A 26,087-nucleotide genomic window follows, 5' to 3' on the forward strand; every position below is an offset into this window, starting at 1 on the left:
GGGGGGGGGTAAGAGGAGGGAATGGGTAATACTCCTGCCATTTATTTTTTTGTCTATCATTGGGGACATTTTCATTCACTTCCTGTTCCAGCGGCATAACAGGAAGTTACAGGATATCTCCAAAAGTGGGGAAGTCCCAAGAACCTGGTGTCCCCATTGAAAGATTTCCCCTTACCTCTTGTTCTGGGGAGAGCTTTAACATTTTAGATTTGCCCTCACTTTATTTCTAGATGGCAATGGTTACCAGTGCAAATAAAGGGGTGAATCTCCCCAACGGGGGGATACAGGGTCTAACCCTTCTGTGACTGCTGCAGTCTTACGATCCCACTGCTATCACCAGGCAATTTTCTTTTTAAATAGAACAAGGATGCCGTGAGGATAATGAGGTCTGATGAAACCCCAACTGAGTGGAGAGTCATGGTGGTCATTTCTTCAAAATATGCAAGTCTGATCAATTTTAAATCTTCTGTCTGTGAGGCAGAGGTGACCCCTTTGGGAACACAGACCAGGCTGAAAAAACACAAAGCAGGCCAGCATAAATCCCAGTACTTAGAGTCTGGAAAGTCTCTAAGTGTAGCAGTGTTATTAAAGTATCAAACTCCTCTACACTTCAGACAAGATACAGTTCAACTTTTCCAGTATAACAGTTCCACCAGAGCTGGCTTCAGACAATGGCAAGAGGGGGTTCATTGAATCTAAAATGAGTGGGCAGTCAAAGAAATAAAAAGTAAACGCTATATGAAGGATGTGTATGAGACAGGGGCATACAGTATATTACATTTTTAGGAAGCCATTGCCTCCTATTGCCTCTCCATGACGCCAGCTCTGATTCCAATGCTGAAAACTGTGCTGATCTCTGGTGCTGAAGACAAATGATCATCAGTTTAACAGGGTTATTCACAAAAGGGTGAAGAGTTTGGAGAAGGCAGGAGAAGTGGACAATTTAGGACAACATAGCTGAACTAGAAAGTGAGCTGAATTGGAGAAATCTTCCAAATCAGCTTGTCCTAGATTGTTCACTTCTCCTGCCTTCTCCAAACTCTTCACCTTTTAGTGAATAGCCCTGTATGTGTTTTTTTTCTTAGACAATATTGTGGCTATTCTTCGATTGCACTGAGAATATGTTGTATAGTAGCAGATTCATACAGTCCTCAGTGGAGTTCTTTAATGTTGACTGCTATGATGAAGGGGTTGTGATCTTGTTACCAAACAGCCTTCTAGTAATTAGTGCCTCTCTAAAGACAATAGGCTGACTCTGAAATTAATATGAATGCTGTAGCTGCTAACTTGACCCTATATAATTAAAGTGAATCACTTCCCTGATAAGAGTACAAGTATGGAAATATCAAGTTGCAATTCCACATTCCATATTAATAACAGATGCAAAGTCACACGAGGTGAGCAAAAAAGCCAACACAATGTAACTGCAATGCATACTTTATTTATAAATAAATGAGCGGGGGCTTGATTCCGCACCACACTTACATCTAACAATAGCATATAAAACATAGAATGTACTCCATATCCAATATATTTAGTGTGTCTCAACTCCATAACAAAGCATGCGTATTCAAAATCAGGAATAAGGAGGTGATACAGCAGAGGAAATTAAATGACTAATAGAACAGGCATGTAGGTAAGAAATTAAATATAGATCTTCTGCTGGTTTTTACACAATAACAATACATAATTTTATCTAATGAAATTGTGATCATAACAGACAAATGAGTGTTAGTACGATGCCAGGAATTAATACAAAGTATACAGGGTCCATGTGACTTTTTAACTGACTTTCCTGATCAGCATCTATCGTAGGTTGCTGTCGTGCACTGATGGTAAAATAAGAATATAATGCATACTATCTGATCTAAGTACTAAGAAAATTATATACTTACATAACTATTAACTCAAGCTAGTACAATTATCTAGAAACACCATCATCACCTAAAAAAGTAATACAATAATGTGCAGTGGCTAAGAGATCCTGCTTTGCTATACTGGGGACAAGTGTCCCCATATGTATATTTATTTCCTCTAGGTGTTCTGGCCACCTCTTTACCTTAATTCCCAAAAGAGTATACTCAAATGCAGCCCCTAATACCACCATACATAATATTCAATAAACGTGATGCTACTCAGGACTGTCAGAGACAACAGGCATACTACCAGAGATTTACAGAGAATGCAGACACAATACAGAAGATGCTAGAGATTGTGAACATACTACTGGTGAGGGAGCAGAATGGAGGCATGCTCTAGGAGACAGTTAGAGACTAGAGACATGTTTCATAAGACTGCTAGAGATCATTGCTATTACTACAACCCCGTTACATGAGATAGAGATTATATATACACATATATATATAAAAAAAAAAATATATATATATATTAGACCTTAGTAAAAGAACCCTATCCTGTGCTAAACACTTCCAGTCTTCCAAAAGTAACATATCACCCTATATCAGGGGTAGACAAACTCCAACCCTCCAGCTATGGTGAGTCTACCAATCCCATTAGGCATTGCAAGACTCTGACTGCCTTACTTGCCTACCCTTGCTCTATATAGTGTAAATCTAGAGAGAATTACTCAATGAGCCACAGAATACTGATAGTTTACTTGAATACTTCAACATCTCAATCTGTACTAAGAACAAACTGCAAACTAACACACATACTGCATAGCAGACACTGCTTTACCCTGCCACCACAACCTTTTGAAAATACCAACGTAATAGTTGCCCCCCAGACCAGACACCTAGCTGCACAACCAGTAAGCACTGGATTGTGTGAGGCAAGGGAGGTCTATACATGTGCCTCATACACAGAAGTATTGAGATGTATTAGGGCTCCAGTGATGACTTGTATTTGGTAGGGAAGGTGTATGTTAGTTTTCATTTTGCCAGCAGGTTCACTTTAATTCTATGTCACCTGCTTCCTTCTTACTTTAACAATTGCTGCACACACAATTCATTTTCTAATTGTAAATGTAGTAAATGGAACTTTGCTGGATCTTTGTTGGTTTTCTGTGGGGAAAGAATAATTTCAAATCCACTTTAAAAAGTTGTGAATGCCTATTATCCTTCTTTTGTTAACCACCATACAACTAATTTGTAGCCAACAATTCATTTTTTGCTTGAACTTAAATTGGTTATATTATGACTGCTGTACTGCAGTAAAGGTATGCATACCCAGGGTTCTATCATTATAAATTACTTACCTTAAGTTTATTTATGCATGTAGCATTGTTATGTAATATATTAATTAATTATGTAATGGATATACATATAATGGATAGGTAATATTTGAGTGCAGTTGTAGGAACAAAAGTAATACTGGAATTAGTGATCGAAGCTAGGGGGGCCCCAAGCTGGCACCTTTTTGAGGGCCCCATTTGGCTTTAAACTGGCTCTGTAGTAGGATCCCACAGATCAGCTCCCTCTACATGCCATATTACAACATGTTTAAATTTAAGATTTAACCTGCTGGGAAATAGCTCTCCAACACAATCCAGATCCCTTAAGACCTGCTTAAGGATTTTGTTCTTACTCTGATGTATCACTAACTTGGATACATCTGTGCTCAGTATACCTGGTAGGAAATGATTTATCAAGTGGAAAGAAAACTCTCCAATTCTAATGTTACATCCTGAGGTTGACTTATGATCATGTCCAAATGCACAGCTAAAACCATGTTCTCGTCATAGTCTGAAGAGTGTTCATAGCACCGCACTGCAGCCAGAACATGAGGAGAAGCTGGAACTGTTATTAATACATTTTAATCTGTACAATCTAAGAAAATAGATGAGGAGTAGGATTCTTCAAATCGTTTTGGTGCAGCCAGGGAGCCCTGATTCCAGGAACATTGTCTACATATTTTGATTTTGGACCTTGGCCTCTCTAAATCAGTGCTAATACCAGCACCTTCCTAGAGCTAAGACCCATCTTTACCATTCAGCAATCAAATACTAGGGTTTCTCAATACTAAGGCTCTAATATTAGAATATTTAATGATTGGGTGAAGATTTGTTTTAGCAGGGACAGAGCTTAATGGTAAGACTATTGTCTTCCCTGGCGCACCAAATCCATTTGGAGGATTTAACAGTTTCCTACAGGAACCTTTTGATGCCTATTCCTTATTTATATTATTATTATTATTATTATTATACAGGATTTATATAGCGCCAACAGTTTGCGCAGCGCTTTACAATATAAGGAAGACATTACAAATACAATACAATTCAAGACAAGATGGTAAGGAGGGCCTTGCCCGTGAGAGCTTACAATCATATCATATGTACTACATTTGATAAGTGCACATCAAAAACAATCCTAAACCAAAGGCTTAACGCACATAAATGTTTTTCTTGTTATTTCCCTGGAGAATGTTTGGGTAAGACAGTTGTCCCTATCTTAATGATGAGAATGCTGATTCTTAACAATGAGATAGTGATCGAGCGGTGTATACCTCTAGTTTATGACACAGAACTGTTTCTAGGGTATTGTTTTAGGGTTTGGTTTTCTATGCTGTAGACTAGTGCCCAAGCCACAGCCTGCATGCGGTTCCACATTTTTTTGTTACTGTGTAGCCTGCAGGTAGTCTCATCACCTAGCCTCCTGATTACTGCAGGGCTAGTCTTAATACCTGTATCCTGTGTTTAGCAACAAAATTATGGCTTGGATGACATGGAAGAAAAGAAAGTCACACTATGCCTGCTACACAGTAGAGCAGCAATGCTGTTGAGGTGGTGTACAGTGGTTTGCAGACATGGAAGACAGGGTGCCTGAGCACCAATGAAAAAAGATTAAATACTGTACTGTAAATAAGGTACTGCACATTGATGCCTATAACATTTTTGTAACAGAAATACTCCCTGTCTAAAATGTGGAAACATTGAACCTTATAAGGTAGTGACATCTACTGGAACACATTTTCTGTGTCTGACCATCTCCTGCAGCACAACATCAGTCTCTGACATCTTCTGCAGCATGATGACAGTCCCTGACCATCTATTGCAAAATGTTCACAGCATCTGACCATCTTCTGCAGCACATCCACAGTCCCTGACCTTCCTCTGAAACACATCAACACTCTTGGACCCTCCGCTGCAGCATGTTCACAGTCCCTGGCCATTTTCTGAAGCACATCATCAGTCTGACCATTTCTTGTAGCATGCCCACAGTCATAGACCATCTCCTGCAGCACATCCATAGTCTGTAAGCATCTCTCTTGTGTGTCTACAATCTCTGACTATGCTGTGTAGAATGTTCACAGTTTCTAACCATCTCTTACAGCACGCCTCTCTGTCTCCTGTGGCTTGTTCACAGTCACTGTCTCCTGCAGAATTTTTGCAGTCTCTGACTGCCTCTTGTAGCATGTCTGCTGTCTTTCCTGTCTATGGAATCATATCTGTACTCTCTGACAGCTGATGAATAATAAAAGCAAACCTTTGATCATGCCAGTTGCTCCATCTTATATTCAGTAAGTTGACCCACCCTGTTGCTTAGTCACTTTGTTCTACAAAGACAGGTTCTACTGTATTGTGCAGTGCTGTGTTGCTAAAATATTTTAGCCACTAGGGACTGAAAGTGTTGTTTATAAATCACAATAAGAGTGAAGCCAAAGGTAGGACCTCACCATGTATGTAGTGTGGCATGGGTTTGTACAAAATTACAAATATGGCGTGTAAAGCAGAATACATACATTAATTTCAACTGTGCATTTAGCGGTTTGGGATACATTTAAAGTTGGCACAGAGTCTGAACTTTTATTGTATTTTTTGCAAGGACTTCCTACCTCTGGTATAAGTCAGGAGCCATTATAATAAAGCATTAATGTAATAACATAGGGGCATAAAAAGTTAAAAAAGTTTTATTTTCCATCACCTTAGCACACAAAAAATTCCATTGTATTTAGAAATAATAACTCAATAGAAGTTTAATCCCCCATACATTCCATATTTTACTACATTAAAATACATCAATTTATTTTAATGCAACTTTGCAGGAGTGACATATCTGCAATCCCACTGCTATGAAAATACCCTAAAGCAAAATATGATGCCTATATAAACTTCCCCAGAAACTGCACAGTCTTTGTGGCCTTTTGGTAACCTCAGTGACTCTGCAAAAGAGGCACCACATATAAGCTGCCTAATCACTTTCAGGTGCTGTACTCTACAAATTACAAATGCCTTCTTGGCAACTTGTCAGAGACTGCTGGAGTCAATGGTAAGCAGAATGAATGGCTGTGATGGCAGTGATAGATATTACAAGAGAGCCCCACTGGGCCTGCTTTATGTCGCTGCCCGGACAGCTTTCATGAGAATAGGAATTTTATAATTGCATAGCTGAGTAAATGTCAGAAGACCAGATCCCAATGATTTTCCAGCTTTCATTTCTCTCCTATACTTGGCAGAGTTAAAGTTTTAAATGCCTCTTATTAAACAAGAAGTCTGGATCCTAAAGCCAGGATAACAGTAAATATATATATATAAATAGAAAGAGACACAGCTGTTCAAATGAAGCCATACTTCAGAAATAGAGACTACCTATGTTATGAAAGTCAGCTATGTCAACGACTTAACTGATCATCCAGTATCTTTGGGTCACCAGATCAATTCCATGAAACCGAGAGCTGTGTTTGACAGAATATTTTTTATGTCTTCAAATTACCCTTGGCGTTCTGACATCCCATTGGAATGACTTAAATCACTGCTTTGCAACAATTACACATGCAACACATGTGGAACAACAGGAACCGAAGAACATGACAACAAATGCTTAGTATTAACTTGGTGGATGTAATCAGTACTTTATTTGGATTTCATATAAAAAATTATAGAAAAAATATTTAAAAAATACCTGTCTACAACTCTGGTCTTCCAAACTCTCTGGCTCTGTTTTGCTCTGGGAACTTCCACTGACAAAGTCATTGATATCTTCTCTACCAATTGTCTTACAGAGACATGCTTAAAGTGACACTGAACTCAGGAGTTAAATCTTAAAAATGCATTCAAGTAAATTAACTTTTAACAAAAATGTATCTTATTTGTGTATTAGATAATACGAGATCACATGCACTCCATACAGCGTACAGACCTTGGATGAAAGATTGGTGCTTGAAGTGACAACACGGATGTCAGTTACAATCCATAATAGAAGTCACCAGCACTCGATGCTGTGTGGAGGAAATAAAGCACTTTTTATTAAATGGTCACATGCGTCATACAGCCTACGTTTCGGGCCCACGCAGGGTCCCTTCTTCTGGGTGACATAGTGATCCTACCCAGAAGAAGGGACCCTGCGTGGCCCCGATATGTGTGCTTTACTTCTTGCACACATCATCGAGTGCTGGTGACTTCTATTATGGACTTTATTTGTGTATTACTCGGCTGCATTTGACACGGTACCACATAAACGCTTAATACACAAGCTGAAATCTATAGGCATTGATGAAATGGTGAGTACATGGATAGAGAACTGGCTACAGGAATGTGTCCAGAGAGTATCGATAAATAGCTCTGTTTCAGGTTGGTCTAAGGTCGAGAGTGGAGTGCCCCTGGGTTCTGTGCTAGGCCCCATACTGCTTACTGTTAATAGCCATGTTACTGTGTTTACTGATGATGCTAAAATTGGGAGGGTAATAGACACAAACTTAGACATTATAACATTACAGGAGGACCTGGATAAAATAGGGGAGTGGGCAACTATATCGCAGATGAGGTTTAATGTTGAAAAATTTAAAAGTAATGCATTTTGGGGTTAAAAACAGGAAAGCGGAATACACATTAAGGGGTACTCCACTATGGAAGTCAGAAATGGAAAAAGATTTCCAGGTCATAGTAGACCAGAGATTGAATAACAGCATGCAATGCAGGCCGCAGCAAACACAGCTAGCAGAGTACTGTCATGTAGTGAAAAGGGAATGTTCTGTAGAGATGAAGCAATATTTTTGCCACTTTATAGATCACTGATTCGGCCTCATCTGGAGTATGCGGTTCAGTTTTGGTCACCTATCCACAGAAAGGAAGTCCTTGAGCTAGAGAGAGTCCAGACAAGGGCAACTAAACTAATTAAGGGGCTGGAGGACCAAAGCTATGAGACAAGGCTGCTGATGTACAAAATGTTTGGTGGTGATGGCAACATCAGCAACAAACTTTTTACAGTAAACTCCATAACAAAGACTAGAGGCCACCACCTAAAATTGGTGGAGAAAAGATTTAACCACAAGGGGCGTAGGGGCTTCTTTTCAGTTAGAGCTGTTACATTTTGGAACTCTGTGCCACAAGCAGTGGTATCAGCAGAGAGTATTGAATCATTCAAAAAGCATTTATATACCTTCCTCAGAGACTATAACATACAGGGGTACAGGTACTCTTAAAAACTAGATCACACACACACATGCACACACACACATGCACAATCATACACAGACACACAAGGTTGAACTTGATGGACCTGTGTCTTTATTCAACCTCAAATACTATGTAACTATGTAACTAGGTAAATCCTCAAATCATCTCTGAATTGGTGCTCCTAGCTCAGCCACCGCTCCAAGCTCACTCCCACGATGGACTACAATCTCACGTTTAGTTTAATGATTTGTATTGAGATTGAAGTCCATCACGGGAGCAAGCTTGGAGCGGTGGCTACTTTAGAACACACACAAGGACCATGGGGAACAGAAGTAGCCACCCTCCAGACGAAAAGAGTGTCAGCATGAATTCAGAGATGATTTGACGCTCTAGAACTGAGTGATACACAAATAAGATACATTTTTAATAGTTAAGGTACTTGAATACATTTTTGAGATTTAATTCCTGAGTTTAGTGTCACTTTAAGCTCGGTGATCTGCTCAAGTGAAAAGTAAAACTGAGGCTACAGTCATGGTGATGGTTCAGTATACCTAAAAAGCCATAATGAATGTCAGAACAGAGCACTATGACATAATGAACACCATGTATTACTTCCAAAGAAGTAATTTTACTCCTTCACACTATCCTGCTTAGAGTATAAGACTGAGGTGAGTGATCCACTAATCTCTATGCACAATTTAAACACTTAAATCCAACCAATATGACACACAAGCAGCAGAGCATGGGAAGAACTGCAATCCAGACACAACCAGAGACAAAAGAAAACACTCACATTTACACACATACACACTGACTCATTATTGTGAGATTCTCAAGAGACTGCATGAGGGTCATTCCAATCTTGCCAAATACCACAAAATCATAATCTGACATAAAAAAAGACTATGAGATATAACTGAAGAGATGAGCAGATGTTACATTACAAATGAAATAATTCAATGCAGATTTTGCAGACAATGAGGGGGGTAATATTAGAGATCTGTAATGCATTAACAATATTGCATCTGAAATTTAGGACAATGATAAAATGGGGGCTTTGTTCTTCCACTTCATATACCAGCATGCATTATTTTATACTGCATGCTCCATATACTCAAGAATATTCCAAAATGGCTACATATGTAGCTACAGCAATGTTAACGTGAGTAGAAAAACAAATCATTATTACATACTGAAATATGGAGTCAATAAACAGATCATTCCATGAATATGTAAGGCTTATATGCCTTGATTGTCTATACTTTAATCTAAGTGGTGCTGATTCTAAAAGTTTCAGTTTTTTTTGTTATTTTGGGAACCCTAACAGATATCTCCAATGCAAATTCATATATATATAGGAATCTCTAATCCTAAAAAGAAGAACCTTGTTTGACTGGGGGCTCTAAATCACAAGGTGAATCATTTGACTTCTTCTGACCTCTAGTATTAACAGTATTCCCAAATAAAAGAGCACTGATCAAAGCAACCAAATATATTGCATGCTTTTATACTCCCAGTGCAGTTACTAAAAAAATACATTTATTTCTTTGCACAGGCAATCAGAATATACTGTACAATGCATTTAGCAGGGCTCCTTTTTTCAAATTAAAAAATGAGTCCCGGATCAGGTAGCTATATATACACTAAAATATTGGTGCTTATTAGATTACATTTGGTTATTGCCAAACAAACTGGCCATCATAAGTTGTTTTTTTTTGCCTGTCCCATCTTTCATGCACAAATTATGATTATATAGTAGATTATATAGTAACCTTAACTGTTATGGAAATAATGGGTTTGGGCCTGTATTTGCAGTATGGATCAAAACATTCCATGTAGAAAATTAACTTCATCTCAAAGTCAGATATTTGTTCTCTTTAGTACAACATAGAATGTCTAATTATTACCCAGATACACAAATTACAAGCAAAGAAGGGTGGGCTTAAGTGACACCGTCGGCTTAGGGTCACTTGTATCCAAAATAATACCTGTAAAAAAAAAGAGTAAATATACTTACTTTTCGGCAGCCTATGTGTTGAAACATGCTTCTCTCTGGTTTCTGCAAGTATTCAACCTTCAGGTTGGTCGAAAACCTGTAGTGATGTTATGAGTAGGCAAGAGAAACCACAACATTTATCAGGAGAGCAAGTATTCCACACACCTGTAAGTGTGGAATAAGTGCAGCATGGCAGCATTTCAACAATTGGACCACCAGAAAGGCAAATATATTCACTTGTTTTACAGGAATGCTGTTGGATACAAGTGACCCTTTGTTGGCAGGGTCACCTTAGTTTATTTTAAATGCTGACTAACAGTATCCTGTTAAAAGTATGGCACTCCTGATAAACCTTTATTGGTGTTGGAATCAACTATATCTGCGCAGCCCACAACTAAACCTGGGTACACATGGATTTAAATTTGGTCGATTTGTGGGTAGCCCTATCTCCTTGGCTAAAGTTGACCATTATATTGTCTTTTGTTGAAGGGACATGTTGGAAAATTGTTAGGCAATCGGCACTTGCAGCCAATCAAACAAAAGAACAGGTATTCTGCTGCAGCAGGCACCACTGTTAGAGTACAAAGAACCCACCGGGATATTCGTCCATCCACACTGCTAGTGTGGATGGAGGAATCTAAAGAATCTATCCATCCCAGCTTAATATGTATTTAGGTGTAAGATCTGTTGGTGTCCTAGTTAGCAAGAACAACATATCATACCTTTTATAAAACATACTCTACCTTACGTTATTGCTCACAAAGATTCCTTGGTAAGCAAGTTTTTTTCTTTCAAATCACTTTCATGAACCAGTTTGATAAATTGTAATCAGACAATGGGAGTCTCACTAACCTGTATTAGCTGGGCTGCAATCTCTGGTGTCCCATTACGCACATCATGACCATTGATAGCTAGAACTCGATCATTCTCCTGCAGGTAACCATCTCGAGCAGCTACGCCTCCTTCCAGCAGGTTAAAAATAAATATTCCTGGCTCATCCCTTTTGCGGACCAGCTTTATTCCGAGCTGCACGTCTTGACTGCTTTTGCTCAGCACAACATGGATGCTGTCATCCCTGGGGGTATGTGGCTCTGTACTGATGCCATTGCTCCTACATTTGTATCTTTGCTCCCTGAGAACTGTGAGCTTCAACACCTGGCAGGGCTGTCTGAGGGTGGAAAGTGCATAAGCGTGAGGTACATTGCTGATGTCGATGCCATTGACCTACAAAACACAAGATTGGCAGAAGAATTAATGTAGCACATTAATATAGGTTATTAAAGACCTTTGTAACAGAGCTATTTTTTCCAGCCACTACTGACTGCTGGCCTAACTCCCAGCTTAAGTGTATACAGATTCAAGAAGGAGCTTTTCAACTAAGAAGAATTATAAGTGGATGCAAGGCATAAGAAGGGCTTTATATACTGTAAAGGAAAACAAGAATTGCTAAGGATGATTGCAGAGCAGAATTGTTTGGACTTGTCACTTTAACACAACATGACAAAAAGATACGAACTGCAGCATTTATTGATAGTTTTGTCATTTCAACTGCAAAAGGGTAATATAGAAAGACAGAAAAGTCTTTGCAGACTTTCTTGTCTCTGACTTCTACTGTCAGAGTTTATATTTAGGAAACAGTAGTTTGTTAAGGCATTCTAATGGTTTTGCTGTCTTTGAGGCCTGTGAACCTAAAAGTATTGGCCTGCATTCCAAATCAGCTGTGTTTGGTGTTTTCAAGGTGGGCAGAAGGAAACCCTTTTTTTTAACTTTCAAATTTTGCTGTGTGGGGTCAGTTAACAAGAAGGGACATGTGCAAGAGTTTGGCGCCATTTTGAAGAGAGACCCAGCTAAAAGCAGTGAATATTGCGATCTCCAGTGTCTGAAAATGAGTGGCTTGTAGTTTTGCTGGCAGTTCTGTTGCCCCAATAATAATATGTCCTTGATTTATTTTATTTTTTTCTTGATAGACATTGGGAGACTATAGTTGCTAAGGGAATTCTCAGTTTACTTCTTGCTGCTGGTCGGCAACAGAATATAAACAAAGGGGAGCAATAGTCAGCCTGCTATTGTCTATTTCAAATTGCAATAGCAGGCTGGCTTTTGTACCCACCCACTGAGCAGAGGAGTGGATCTGAGAAAGAACTTTCTCTCTCAGGTCTGCTCCTCTGCTCAGTGGGCGGGGTTTCAATAGCTAGCCTGCTATTGGCTATTTCAAATTTCAATAGCCAATAGCAGGCTGGCTATTGCTTCCAGCTTCTTCCATAGACCTGTGGAAGCTAGTTGCTATTAACTCTCCAGCAACCAGAAACTACAGTTATTCAGCACCTACCGATCCCTGTGGATGCTGGATAAGTGGGAGTTTACTGTATATGTAGCTGTGGAGATCTACATTTAAAGTGACATTAAACTAAGGCATTAAATCTTAAAAATGCATTGAAGTACCTTAGCTATTAACAATACTGGACCTTATTTGTGTATCACTCAGCTGTAGATCCTCAAATCATCTCTGAATTTGTGGTGACACTGTCCTTCTTTCTGGAGGGTGGTTACTTTTGTTCCCCATGGTTCCTGTGTGTGTTGTAAAGTAGCCACCGCTCCAAGCTGACTCCTATGATAGACATTAACTTCAATGCAAATTACTAAACTAAACGTGGGAACGTAGTCCATCATGAGAGTGAGCTTGGAGTGGTGGCTACTTTACAACATACACAGGGACCATGGGGAACAGAAGTAGCAGCCCTCCAGAAGGAAGGACAGTGTCAGCACCAATTCAGAGATGATTTTGAGGATCTACAGCCGAGTTTTGTTAATAGTTAAGGTACTTGAATGCATTTTTAAGATTTTACTCTGGAGATTAGTGTCACTTTAAGTGCAGTATATGTGTCAGGGAAAGTCCACATTAAAGAAAAAGTTGTTGCTTTGCCCAACATTTTCAGCATAATGAAACATCATCATTCCAGTCTCCAGTTCAGCTTTGTTGCACTAAGCTAATAAAATCACTCCATTAAATAATGGTCTGGACTTTTCTCTTGATGTTGCATTTGTTTTTTTTTTGTATTTTATACATTGTAAATTCCACTTAGTTATAACACCTGCTGAAATTCATTACTTTACTTTTATATATGTAGTATATCAAGAATTTTCCACACAACTATATTGATGTGCTTATTAGTGTTTCAAAGTTTTTATTGGTTTCCAAAAGATATAACATATTTTAATTCCAGCTTTTAACATATGTATCCAAATCAGAAAATGCAATATTTCTCAAATAAACATTACAACATTAATTCCCCGCCTCACCCAACCCTCACATAGGCTGTCAAAGCTGTCAGCAAAAGAAAAGAATGGGGAAGAACCAGTAGCGTTATTAACCTTCAACTTTGCCCCTGCCCCCGTTCTCCTCTAGAGGCACGCCCTTCCATTGGATCACTTCTAGCTTTGATGTGCTTATTAGTGATGGTCACTCTTCTTGACATTAACCAGTTAAAAAGCACATCAACTTTTAACTCACCTGCCCCCACACCACCATACTTTCCACATATATTTAACTTTGATATGAGCCAAATCCTTCTCATTTCTCAGATGACTGTATCACAGAAAATCTGAGCAGTCAGCAAAGATGGTAAAGATACAAAGCCACTCATGCCTTGCATACTAGAAGGATTAGAAGAAGGTTTAATACGGCTTAAGGTTCCATGGAATAAATGATGAAATATTATCAAATATGACATATTCCGGATACCCAAATGAACCGTATTTGCTCCTTTAGTGAGGTAAATGTCTTTTGCCAAGTAGAAAGGCTGCGTGCCAGGCTTTTGTTTGGAATGTTTATATAAAAATGTGGATTGCTCACATTCAAATGTATGTTCTGTAGTGGTAACATAAGTATTGAATTATTTCATAAGCAATACTAAGTGTAACTAAAATGAACAGGAGCACCAACAGTAGTAAAGGAGACATTCGTTTCCAACAAGGGAGAGATATCAACAGCAATATTACCTTATTTGCCGGCGTATAAGACGACTCGGCATATAAGAAGACCCCCCACTTTTTGTGTTAAAATATAGGTTTTGGGCTATACTCGTCGTATAAGACGAGTATAGCCCAAAATAATGTTTAAATGCAACCACTAACCTCCATGGCGATATTCCTGAGTGTGGCTCGGGGTTAATTTTCAGTACCATAAGCGGTAACCCCGAGCCACAGTCGGTATTATAGTCTCTTACCTTGTCCACGATCCCCGCAGTGTCCTCCATCTTCCGGGTTCAGTCCTTCAGCTACATACAGTATACCACGCTGAGCCAATCACGGCAGGCTTTGTATTAATTAATACAGGCTTTGTATACTGTATGTAGCTGTATACAAAGCCGAAGCTACATAGTACATACCGTATACCCGGCGTATAAGACGACCCCCGATTTTCGGGCGATGTTTTTGGGTCTAAAAACCCGTCTTATACGCCGGCAAATACGGTATATTAGTCTTATAATGTAATCCAAGAACAAAAGTACCCAGTTCTTCGATGTGGTAGCTGCATTCATTTTCTATTTTCTGTCTTTTTATCCTTTATGTTCACCTAGTGACCCTGCCAGTGACACACATCCTGTCCTAGTATGACAACGCTCACTCACTGTACCGTATCTATGGAGAAGCAGTGTTGTCACCCTACAACAGGAAGTGTATTGGAACTACAGAACACCCTCCAGAACATAGCGGAGGTCTGTAAAAAAAAAAAATCAAGACAAACGGACTTGCTGTATTTTTCTTGAAGATGTGTCGCTGGTCATCCGACTATCTTTCTCAATTCAGAATTAAGAAAGCTGGTCAGATGACCAGCGAAACATCTTAAAAATATACAGCATGTCCATTTGCCTTGATTTATTTTTTACAGATTTACCATGACCTGAATGAATGAGAACCTTCACAGACATAAGGGGAGGTGTTCTGTTTGTGGAGATAGTTGGGGACAATGATAACTGATAAGAGTGCAACAGAGACAGAGGATTAGTGGTATTTCTTTGTACTTATCGAACAGATTTAATAAAGCACTTATATTTATATATTAAACAGAACGTGGAGCAAAGAAGAGAAGTTCAATTGTGGAGTTTACATTCAGTTTAAATCCTAACTCCAGCCACAACTTTCTATTTTGTTTGGGATAGAGCAGGGAAAGGGTTACAGCCTCAGTCAGGATTTTATTGCCATGTGTCCATACTGGGGATTAGTCTCTCCAACAAGGAGCAACAGACAAAAACATATTTCTAGTAGAGAGAGGAAGAGCTAGAACCTGGTGTTGCAGAGACAGGAAGTAAGGGGAAATCTCCCCAATGGGGGTCACAGACAAAACAAACTGACATAAATGATCACTTTTCCCCACTCCATCCACTACGAAAGAAAATGGCCTGAAGTTAGGCTTTCATGTTAAAGTTTATGGAAATGCATTGGTTTGGCTTTGGATAGAATAGTGAAGTGTCAGAACCTCTATCAGTTTTTATTGCTGTCCCTATTGGGTAGATTCTTCCTGCTATTTGTCTCGGAGACCATTGGTACTGAGACAGAAAGTGAAAGAAAATCCAAAAGTTTTGGGTTGTCACCAGAGCAAGAGATGAAAGCTGGGGCACCTGTTCCCATGAAAACGCGCTAAGATGTGAATTTGGCTCAAGTTGGAGAGGTTTCCCTTTTATTTCCGGTTGCGTCTCTAGGACAGGAGGTGAAAAGAATTCTCCCCAATCAAAATATAACCTGAGGGCTCGTTCAAATCATGTGTGGTGACCTGCGTCTTTCTGCACTGGCCACTGCAATGCTTGATTTCTATATGCCCTGCTCACACCACAAACGATTGGGGCTATGTGGAGCATGCTGCATTTTTCTGTACCAGCGCTCACCTGAACTCTTAATCCAGCTATACAAAATGCATCTCAGCTGTAGTGCATAGAAATTAATGAAATGCCACTTTGTGATATTTCAATAAAGGTAAGAAAAAGGGTAAAAAGTGCCTGTTGGAAAAAGGTAAGACAGACCCCTCCCCCACCGCCTGAACAAGACAGACACCAGCCCGCACGCTAAACAGGCTCTTTTTGGTATACAGGCTGGTGTGAATAAGTGCTAAGTATTTTCAGGAGGGTGATTCATCAGGTTTTTTTCTGGCCTACTAAAGGGATAACCTTTAAAGTGGATAACCATTGGCATGCAGAGAGTCAAGATAACAGAAATGTAAACCTCATAGGCACAAACATACTTCTTAGATACGTCAATGGGACCAGCAACACATCTAAAATGAAACCTTGCTCCTCTTAGTGCCATACCTAGGTATACCTTCACAATGGATAAAAAGAGCCAAAAAATCTTGCAAAAGGAAATTCTCTCTTTCTTAATGTAAACCTGTGCTCTGCCCATATTGTCCGATAACCTCAGCTCACTAGGAGGGGGTAATTTCAGTTCTGAGATGGCCATCACCATCCAGTTAACATGTTTACTATCACACCTCAACATGCCACAGCTTTTGGACTGAAGCAGAAAAAAAACCCCCAGCTCCCATGATGCAATGGGCACTCCCCCTTCTCCGACTCAGTGTAAGCTGTGCTGTACACTTGACTAACAACATACCTACGTAGCTTGTTAAGGTGCTTCTGTACAATAGCTGCTCACAGAGAAAGTAAGGAGAACAGCTAATTATATATTTGTTTTACTATTCATTTTACAAGTCCTGCTTTTTTTTTTTATTTCTTAAACTCTATTTCTATAAAATACATGCAATACTAAAATCACTGCAGTTATTTGGGAAAGTAAAAGAGTTCTCCAATACAAGCATGTATATGGTGTATATACAGAACGAAAAATAAATAATATAGTCTTATTTCTCCTCTATGATGATAAAAAAGAGATGTCAGGGAATGCTGGGGTATGTAGTCAACCGGCAGCTGTGCAGCTGCGTGATACCTAAGCCTTGTCCTCAGTATACGTTGTTGAAGAAACATTAAAGGCATCAACAGATCTTGAGATCAGAGAGGGATGTTGAGAAAGGCATTTTGCAGGGTTGAGTGCCTGGAGCTAGAACCAGCATAAATAAAGCTAGCATTTGTATTGATCCTATGTGTAAAGCACACACTGACTTCATACAAACTTGTATTCTTTCTGATCCACCCAGATGGCCACAAAAGTACTTCCACAAGCTAAACAATGCAGGGGGCTTGAAAAGGAGAGACATGGCAATAGAAAATATTATCTAACAATATGTATTGTTGTACACCACTTGATGGTACATGCTAAATCGCTGCTGCCATGACACACAAACACCATACTATTCCCAATGGGAATACTTCCTTACAGCAGTTTATGTCTGCACCTCCTACTACAAGGCCATAACAATGGGGTTACTCTCTTGCCACTGTGTTCCACAATAGTTTAATTATTTCTGAGAATCATGAGAATCATGGCAGCATGACACCATCTTTGGCTTTGTAATTGGATGAAATTTGGTATTTTGATTCCCTTTCAGCTTTTCACATCTTTTCATATCTTTTACACGCTGCAATGGAAAGACTTTCCTACAGTAGTTTATGTCTACCTGCTTCTACAAAGCCATAATGACGGAGTCATTCTCTTGCTAATGGGTTCCCCAATATTTAATTTGCTTTATATTACTGAGAATCCATGCGGGCAGCATGGCACCATCTTTGGCTTTGTAATGGAGTAAGGTAATACCAGGTATTCAAGTGGGATTCAAGTGAGTCAGCACGTCATTCAACATACCTGTAACCAGGCTAAATTAAATATCAGTTCCTACATCGATATATACAAATTAGTGTACAAACATCTATGTTGATCATAGTACAGTGGCAAATTGTTATATTTAAATATTTTTTCACTAGAAACATTGGGAAAGAAGAAAGTTGAACGTACTCAGAAGAAGAAAGTAGAGTTGACTTGCAGTCAGTTGGAGGTGACTGTTACTGTATGAGAAACCTATTTTATGTAACTGTATGTAATTTTATATATGTTTTATGTAGGCAGAAGTGGGTAAATGGAAATGTTAGCAGTGCTGAATTTTTTTTAAAGGAGCATGCTCTTCTAGCTGTGGACAACAAAAATAAGGGTAATCTGGATGGTAGTCTAGAATTCTAAGGGGGATTAGATCTTTTACATTCAAAGCAATAATCCAGTTATGGTTTTAAAATTGGAAAAATATGATTATGGGGCTTGGAGCATACAGAAATGACTTTTGAAGGATGTTCTGACCTTTATTGTATTTGAGTCAAAAGTATTTTACTATTTACAAATAATAAGGATTTTTTTTTTGTTTTCAGAGAACAGCCAAACAAAAATAATGCAAATATTAGAGACCTATCTCCTAAAACATTCTAGAGACACTGGAAGCTACATCCATAGGTGTGATTCTGAGGAAGGGGGCTTGCCCCTGAAACGCGTCAATCTTGGCCGACTGCGGTCGGTGGACGGTGATGTGACCAGTTCACCACATGCAACTAGAAGATGTGGCCTATAGAGCTTGATTAATATTCTGAATAATGTAGGAACTAATAAAGAAGCCTTCAAAAAAACTAAGACACCATGGAATTTCAACCAGTGCTTTGTCTCAACATGAGGTACAAGAGCAAACTTACCTTTAAGATCATGTCTCCAGGAAGGAGCCTCCCATCTCGTGCAATGACCCCATCCTGATAGATATGTTGTATGATGATTTGGGTCAGAGGGGTTTCATTTCCACCCACAATTCTAATTCCAAGACATTCATTGGAATCAGAGCGATTGATCTTAATACAGGTTATCTCTCCATCAGGAATAAGGTGCGACAGATTTGGCAGCACTGGGGGATATAAGGATAAGACAATGTTAAGTCAGAAACATTTTCTGTCATCAATTTTGTTACATTAATTTTACTATATCTTTTACACATACAGGCAACCACTGCAGTTCCACATACACAATCAAATGAATGCAATTTTTCTTGCACATATTTGCAGAGTGAAAATTAATTTGAAGGAATGAAATGGTATCTGCTTGAATTTTTATACAATTGGTTCAACACCCAAACTACATAAATCGACATTACTCCAGATAGCTTTTTTTACCTTCTAATCTGCATTGTTGCATTACTGATGTTGCTGCAAATAAAAGTAGTATAGCCCCTTCGATAACATAAATTATTACCATAACGAATTTACTGCAGTTTCTGTTGCATTTTGAAAAACTATGGCTATTGATATAACGGCGTGCCGAGGTTGAAAGGGGTATGCTACAAAACACAGTAATTTCCCAGCACACTTACCAGCTAGTCTGCAACAATACACATTTGCCTGTCTAACAATATACGTTAAAAACAGGTTTTAGTTGCACAACTTTTTGCAAAAAATATGTGGAAGCCGCAATGTCTTGTCAAAGCTCCTCTGTCTAGTGTAGTCCTAACTCTAATTTTTGTGAGCCTCCATATTGGAGCATATTTAAGCAGTTGATAAATTGAATGCAGGTATGCCTGGAGGAAGCCCACTCCTCCTTAAAGATACAGGGACACACTGGAGGCTCAGCAATCCAGAATGTACGCTGTGGCCCCCAGTGTGACTTCACTGCATACCTGCATTCAATTTATCAACTGCTTAAATATGCTCCAATATGGAGACTGACAAAAATTAGCTAGGAACACACTACACAGAAGAGCTTTCACGAGGCAGTGTGGCTTCCACATATTTTTAGCAAAAAGTTGTGCAACTAAGACCTCTGTTTTTAACGCGTATATATGCAAGGGCAAATTTGTGTTTTGTTGCAGTCTAGCTGGTGAGTGTGCTGGGAAATTTCTTTATTTTGTACTGTTGTAAGCCCTTCCATGTGCACCTTGCTACCAAGGCGAGTTATGAATTGTGCGGTTGCCATGTATCTTTAGCCTGAAAGGGGTATGCTGCCTTAACCACTTTTGATTTTACACAGGATTGTGGTTTTACATTGTAAATAGTACAATACATGTGAAAACTATAATAACACTCAACAGGCAATTTATTAGGAATACCAGTACATCTGCTTATTCATGCAATTAACTAATCATCGAATCTAGTGTCAGCAGGGCAATGCATATTATCATACAGATACAGGCCAGGAGCTTATCTCATGGGATTTCCATGCACAACATTATCTTGAGAGCCTTGGTTCTCAACTGGTGGGTCGCTGTGTGCCTATTACTTTTCTAGGTGAGAGGCTCCTCAGCCTCTTCCTAGCACAACACAGTCAGTTCTTGCACAAAACAGCATTCAAAATATTAGCTTGAGGTGGGGGGGCTGGTGGTATGGCCGCAAGGGAGCTCCATCCATATATGCATTGCTTAGAGCTCCCTCGCATGTCCTGTAGAGGTGCCTAGACCATAGTGACGTCACATTCTGGCTCCCGAGACCTCTACAGGACATGCAAGGGAGCTGTACAAGCAATGCACATATGGATAGAGCTCCGTCACAGCACAGCAGCCCACACTGGACCCCAGACTGAGGATCCACTCAAATTCTCGTAAATTAGGGAGACTGGGTGGATTTAAAAAAAAAAGAAAACATAATTCAATGATTTTGGAGTGTGTGTGAGAATGTGTCTGTAGTTGTGTGTGTCTGTCAGTGTTTTTGAGGGCCAGTTCCCACTAGTACAGTGCGTTAATCACACAGTCTCATGCGATTAATGCACTGCACCATGCAATCGCACCTACTGTGCGTTCTGGTGTGGTAACCTGCACCAGAATGCGTGGTAGTGCAAAACCCATGCCTTTAATTGCAGTGCGACTCTTGCGAAGAAGCAACATAATGACCAAGGACAAATGTGGGTCCTGAGGTTACACAGGTTGAGAACCACTGATCTAGAGTTTGCTCAGAATGGTGCAAAAAAACAAAGAAAACAAACAAATGAGTGGCAGTTCTTTGGATGGAATCACCTTGTTAATGAGAAAGGTCAGCAGAAAATGGCTGGACTGGTTCAATGGCCAATGCTGGTTCTGTATAATTGTATAGTGAAATAGAGTCAGCATGCCAGAATCAGCTTTTTTCATTTAGTGAGCACATCCTCACACTACACTTCATGGTATAAATGTGCCCTAAAAAAGCGTCCTCTTCCTAGGGTAAATTGAGGAATTCACACTCACATACCAGAATACCTGTACTATGTAGGGCTGCCACCTGTCCAGGATTCACCCGGACAGTCCGGGTTTTGAATGCTTTGTCTGGGTTTCATGACAGCAGAAACCCAGGCACAAGATGTCAGGCAGACAGGGGCAACTAAAATTAAGATGGGGGCTACTGGCCCCCCACTGAAAATAGTCTCAACTGTTATATTTACATATTAATAAGCCACGACTCATTCTCCCAAAAAATTGTCAGCGCGTCGCTAGAGTGTTCGGGTTTTGCTTGAAGAAAAGGTGGCAACCCTAGTACTATGTGTGATGCAATGTAGTGCCATTGATTTTGAATGACACCCCAATGCACTGACTGTACAGAACAGTGCAATACATGACACACTGCAGCACACCACAATGTGCATACAACGTGCTGAGGTGTGCTGTATTTGAAAAAAAGGTCATGCATTGTTTTGACTGTTGTGATGTGTTGGCAGTCCATTTAAAATTAATGGACTGCTTTAATTTAACACAGGCTAACATTGGCAAAAACACACGTGTAAATGGGCCCTCTCAGTAACAAGACTGTGAAGTGTAAAATGGTTCAGACCTATACAATCTTCTTCTGTGATATTTGCATTTTGCAGGCTGACTCGCTCTCTCTCTGCGGAGTGTAAGACGGCACTTCCACTCTTTGTTCTTCGAAGGACACTGAGTGCTCGGTTCAGCTTTTTAAATGACAGACTCCTGACTGTGGAACGTTCAAAGTTACGACCTGCAAGAAAAAAAAAGGATGGCATGTAATTAAAGGTGCTGGAAAAGGTTTGGAACATTCCAAACTAAAATTCAGTACAGTCAGACCCTAGAAAAATATGCATGTTAAAAAACTGTATGTATGTAATATGCTGCAGCTTACTAGTCATGGGACGAATCACGGGATCTCATTACAAAATTTGATGGGCCCCCCAGCTAACACTCTCTGAAGCAGCTGGCATAGTAAACTGTGATAATACATTTCACCCAGAGCATATGCATGGGAGGCTATTGTCACATAATTGTTAGCAGGCCTTGGAAGAGGAGGCTGAATTTGTTTGCTTTTTTCAGGCTTCTTCTCCTGTCATTTTATCTTGGCAATCCTGCCATTAACATGCTTCCTCCCCTAGAATGACAATGCTCACTCAATGTACTGCATCTATGGAAGAGCCATGGTTGTGACCCTAGGCTGTTCTCCTGATTTGGACTACAAGCAATTCACGCTCTCCTCATCTCTTTTACATGGGGGTATCTTTTGTAGTTTACAGAAGATACCTGACATTGTTTGAAAATGTCAGTTCGGTTCACAAGAAGTTACAAGGACACTGGATGTCTTGCAAGACCAACAGGTATTTTCTGTATTTACCAAAAAATGTTCTTAGCCCAAATAAAGGAAACTCAAATCAGCCAGAACATTTAATGGAACTGATAAGCGGAAATCTATAAAATTTTTGTTCTTGGAATTAGATTCCCTTTAAAAGGTAATAGACATGCATTTTTGGGAAATAAGAGATAACATGTAACATATGACCTGATGGCTGCATTAGTTCTAACTTTTGTAGGCATTTTTTCCCCTATATTTTCACCTGGTGATCCTGGAAGCAACACACTTCCTGTCATAGGGTGACAATGCTCACTCACCACACTCTATGAAAGAACAGTGTTGTCACCCTAGGACAGAAAGTGTGTTAATACAACAGACCATCTCATTCTCTACTCAGGCAGGGCTGATAACAAGTCTGAGATTCAGTGCAGCATTATTAGTCCAGAATGGTATTGATTAGTATAATTAGTATTTGTTGTGGTGGGGGTAGGGGTACGTATCCACATTTCTATCGGCTGCACAATATAAGATCAATTAAAATTGATGACCAATAAAAACACTTATAACGTTTAAAAGTATAACAAAACAGATTGTGGAAGATGTCAAGATGGCCAGATTTGAGCAGGTAATTCCATTTTGCCAAATCACTTGGGAAAGTGAACTTATCCTTTAAGCGAAGCTTCCTGTGCAATCTATATTTATTAACATTTACAAGTCTCTCCTTCTCATAATACTGTATTGTACCACTTGAATGTATATGAATGTATCATCCTACATGTCTGCCATTATATTTCCAGTATATGACACTTGAAACAATTTAAATAAAGGATATAAACTGGCTACAATAGTTTATTCTAAAGGGAAATAATAGTGTATTTCCAATGAAGAGATATTTTCAGGGTTATTCACAAAAGGGTGAAGAGTTTGGAGAAGGCAGGAGAAGTGAGCAATCTAGGACAACATCGCTGAACTGGAAAGTGAGCTGAATTGGAGAATTGTTCCAAATCAGCTATTTTGGCCTAGATTGTTCACTTCTCCTGCCTCCTCCAAACCCTTCCCCTTTTGTGAATAACACTGTTGGAGTCATTATCCCAATGGGCTGAGCTTTATCAGATATGTGTGTACACAGGAAAGTCTGACTTATAGGGGGTGATTTATTGACCTAAACACACGCACGCACTAGGTGTGTGTGATTTTTACACAGCAAAACGTATTTATCAACCAAAAAGTCTCTAAAAGCATATTTCCACTAATGCCATATATGGAAAAATCATGCACATGATGCATATATAATGCTGCTTCACAGTTTAGACAAAAATGGTTAGCTCATGCATTTACATTCCTGCATTCATCAACGCAAGCAACACAATGTAGAGCTAATTTACACAACATCACCTTGCAATTCATGCAGGGCTTTGCACAACACACCTGCTGGGTGTGTACACACTACAAAGGTGTCTAGATTCAACCAATAGATCATGCTGGGAGGGAACACACTACAGAGGTGTATACTTGTTTGTTGCGTGTTTATAAGGTTAGTAAATCAACCCCATAGACTTGCATAGTGAGAAGGAACAGTAAAGCATTATCAATGTGTAGTGAAGCAAAGGAGGAAGCAGAGCCTGCAAATGCTATGAGCAAACGTGGCTACTCTCATGTGCATATATAATTGCAAATTCTTCATAGGAACAAGGTTTTAAAACATTGGAAAACATGGATTCCCAAAGGATCCTACCCTGTTGGGAATCAATGTTTTCCAATGTTTCAAAAACTGCAGCACTACGCAGTGGTTTTCCTTTACTGTTCCTTTTCATTGTGCAAGTCCCCCAAAGTTTTCTCTTTTGTGATTATTTACATCAAGCTGATGAATTTTAAGTACAAATCTAGAAAAACTTTTTGTATAAAAGATGCAAAGACTTTACATTTCCTTTAAGGCATCTTTTATACGAAGCAGGTCTCTTTTAAAAGCCATAGTAATATCACTGTAAATAAATGTTAATAGGACATGGCCACTGTGATAGCATTGATATTAAAAGCAATAAAGCTCAAGAAAGGTGATCATGACTTACTCCTATTCCGGTTTATTCTGAAGTGTTCTTCAGATCCACTTCCCAGATGGATGTCTCCTGTGGGTGAGCTATATACAGGGTTGTCCTGACCTGCTTCATCATTCACTAAGGCTGCAGCTGCGGAGGCAGCTGATAGTTCAGGCGACACTGCTGCTATGGTTAAATCTAATGAAGAGCTGCAGTCCGGGGAACCATCCTGTGATCGTCTTTTGCGCTCTTTAGTAAGGCCATAGTGTGATGCACCTTTACACCTGTGAGAAAAAAAACAAATAGTGTGCTTCAGTGGTTACAGTTCACCTGGAGCAATTACATATATATGTAACACCAGAAAGACTTAATATGTAAGATACTGTATATGTTAGTTAGTAGGTGCACTCAATGCTACATATTACAATATATCTGTCAAGTATGTTAAATTTTAGGCCCGCCACTATACCTGGCTACTTTGGTAGTTCCTTATAGTTGCTGGTATGCTTTATCCTCTGCAAGGCCTCTGTATTTAAGCCTATAACAGTGCTGATCAGTGTTTACCATGGTCTCAGTGCAATCACGTCTCCGAAATCTCACTCACACATACAGTATATTAGAACACAAAGGAATGCTGCATCCATCACACAGCTAACGTTCATGAATCACGTGACAAGAGGATGCAATTCTGCCCAAAAACAGTTATTTAAAATGTAAAGGTGAATTGAGCTGACTTGCAGATGCAAGCACAATGTTTTCTAAGCTACAACAGCAGTTCACTGATGTATCTCTTTATTAAAGCTGACCATCTTTTATTTAATAAATTGTCTGAGATAATCAGCCTTTGTGCTGTCAATAACAATGCAAACTGCAATGGTGTGCTGTAATCTATATGAAAGGAAACATGTACTGAGAGAAATATGGAGGTGAGACATTGCTAACTGCCTTTTGAAATTGTGTAAGGATGGACCGGTATTCACCAGAATACTTACATGGGTGCAAGCTCGTGTTCATTCTGTTACTTGCAGTTCCGCGTAAAAGATATTGGGCAAATGTGCTTAAGTTGGTGTTCTTGCACTCCAACCGGTGGGCACCAATGCCCATGCACACAAGAGTTAGCTTTGGTAAGCGCATGCACAGGCATGCACATGTACATGTATGTTCGTTGGCACCAGTCTGCCTATTTAAACCAGCATGGACTCTGAGCTAATTGCGGACTGGTCTTCAGCTTTCTCCTGTATTCCTGTGAC

General features: G+C 39.5%; 1 protein-coding gene across 4 annotated transcripts in view; it reads right to left on the bottom strand.

The window, feature by feature from the left end:
- LNX1 (ligand of numb-protein X 1) overlaps positions 1-26,087 on the bottom strand; it is a 143,411-nt gene that overhangs the window by 49,682 nt on the left and 67,642 nt on the right. For 2 of the 4 annotated variants that reach the window (XM_018575750.1, XM_018575760.1), the window contains exons 2-5: positions 24,871-25,121; positions 22,061-22,219; positions 18,971-19,173; positions 11,202-11,573 (exon numbers count right to left, since the gene is read on the bottom strand). In XM_018575750.1, the coding sequence (XP_018431252.1) occupies positions 11,202-11,573; positions 18,971-19,173; positions 22,061-22,219; positions 24,871-25,121 (985 nt within the window). Of the gene's footprint in view, positions 1-11,201; positions 11,574-18,970; positions 19,174-22,054; positions 22,220-24,870; positions 25,122-26,087 lie in introns of all 4 variants that reach the window. The other 2 variants (XM_018575743.1, XM_018575754.1) reach the window with 1 other exon arrangement.

The sequence above is a fragment of the Nanorana parkeri genome, unplaced genomic scaffold (genome assembly GCF_000935625.1).
Source record: "Nanorana parkeri isolate BGI_ZX_2015 unplaced genomic scaffold, ASM93562v1 scaffold54, whole genome shotgun sequence".
In the NCBI taxonomy this organism is placed as follows: Eukaryota; Metazoa; Chordata; class Amphibia; order Anura; family Dicroglossidae; genus Nanorana; species Nanorana parkeri.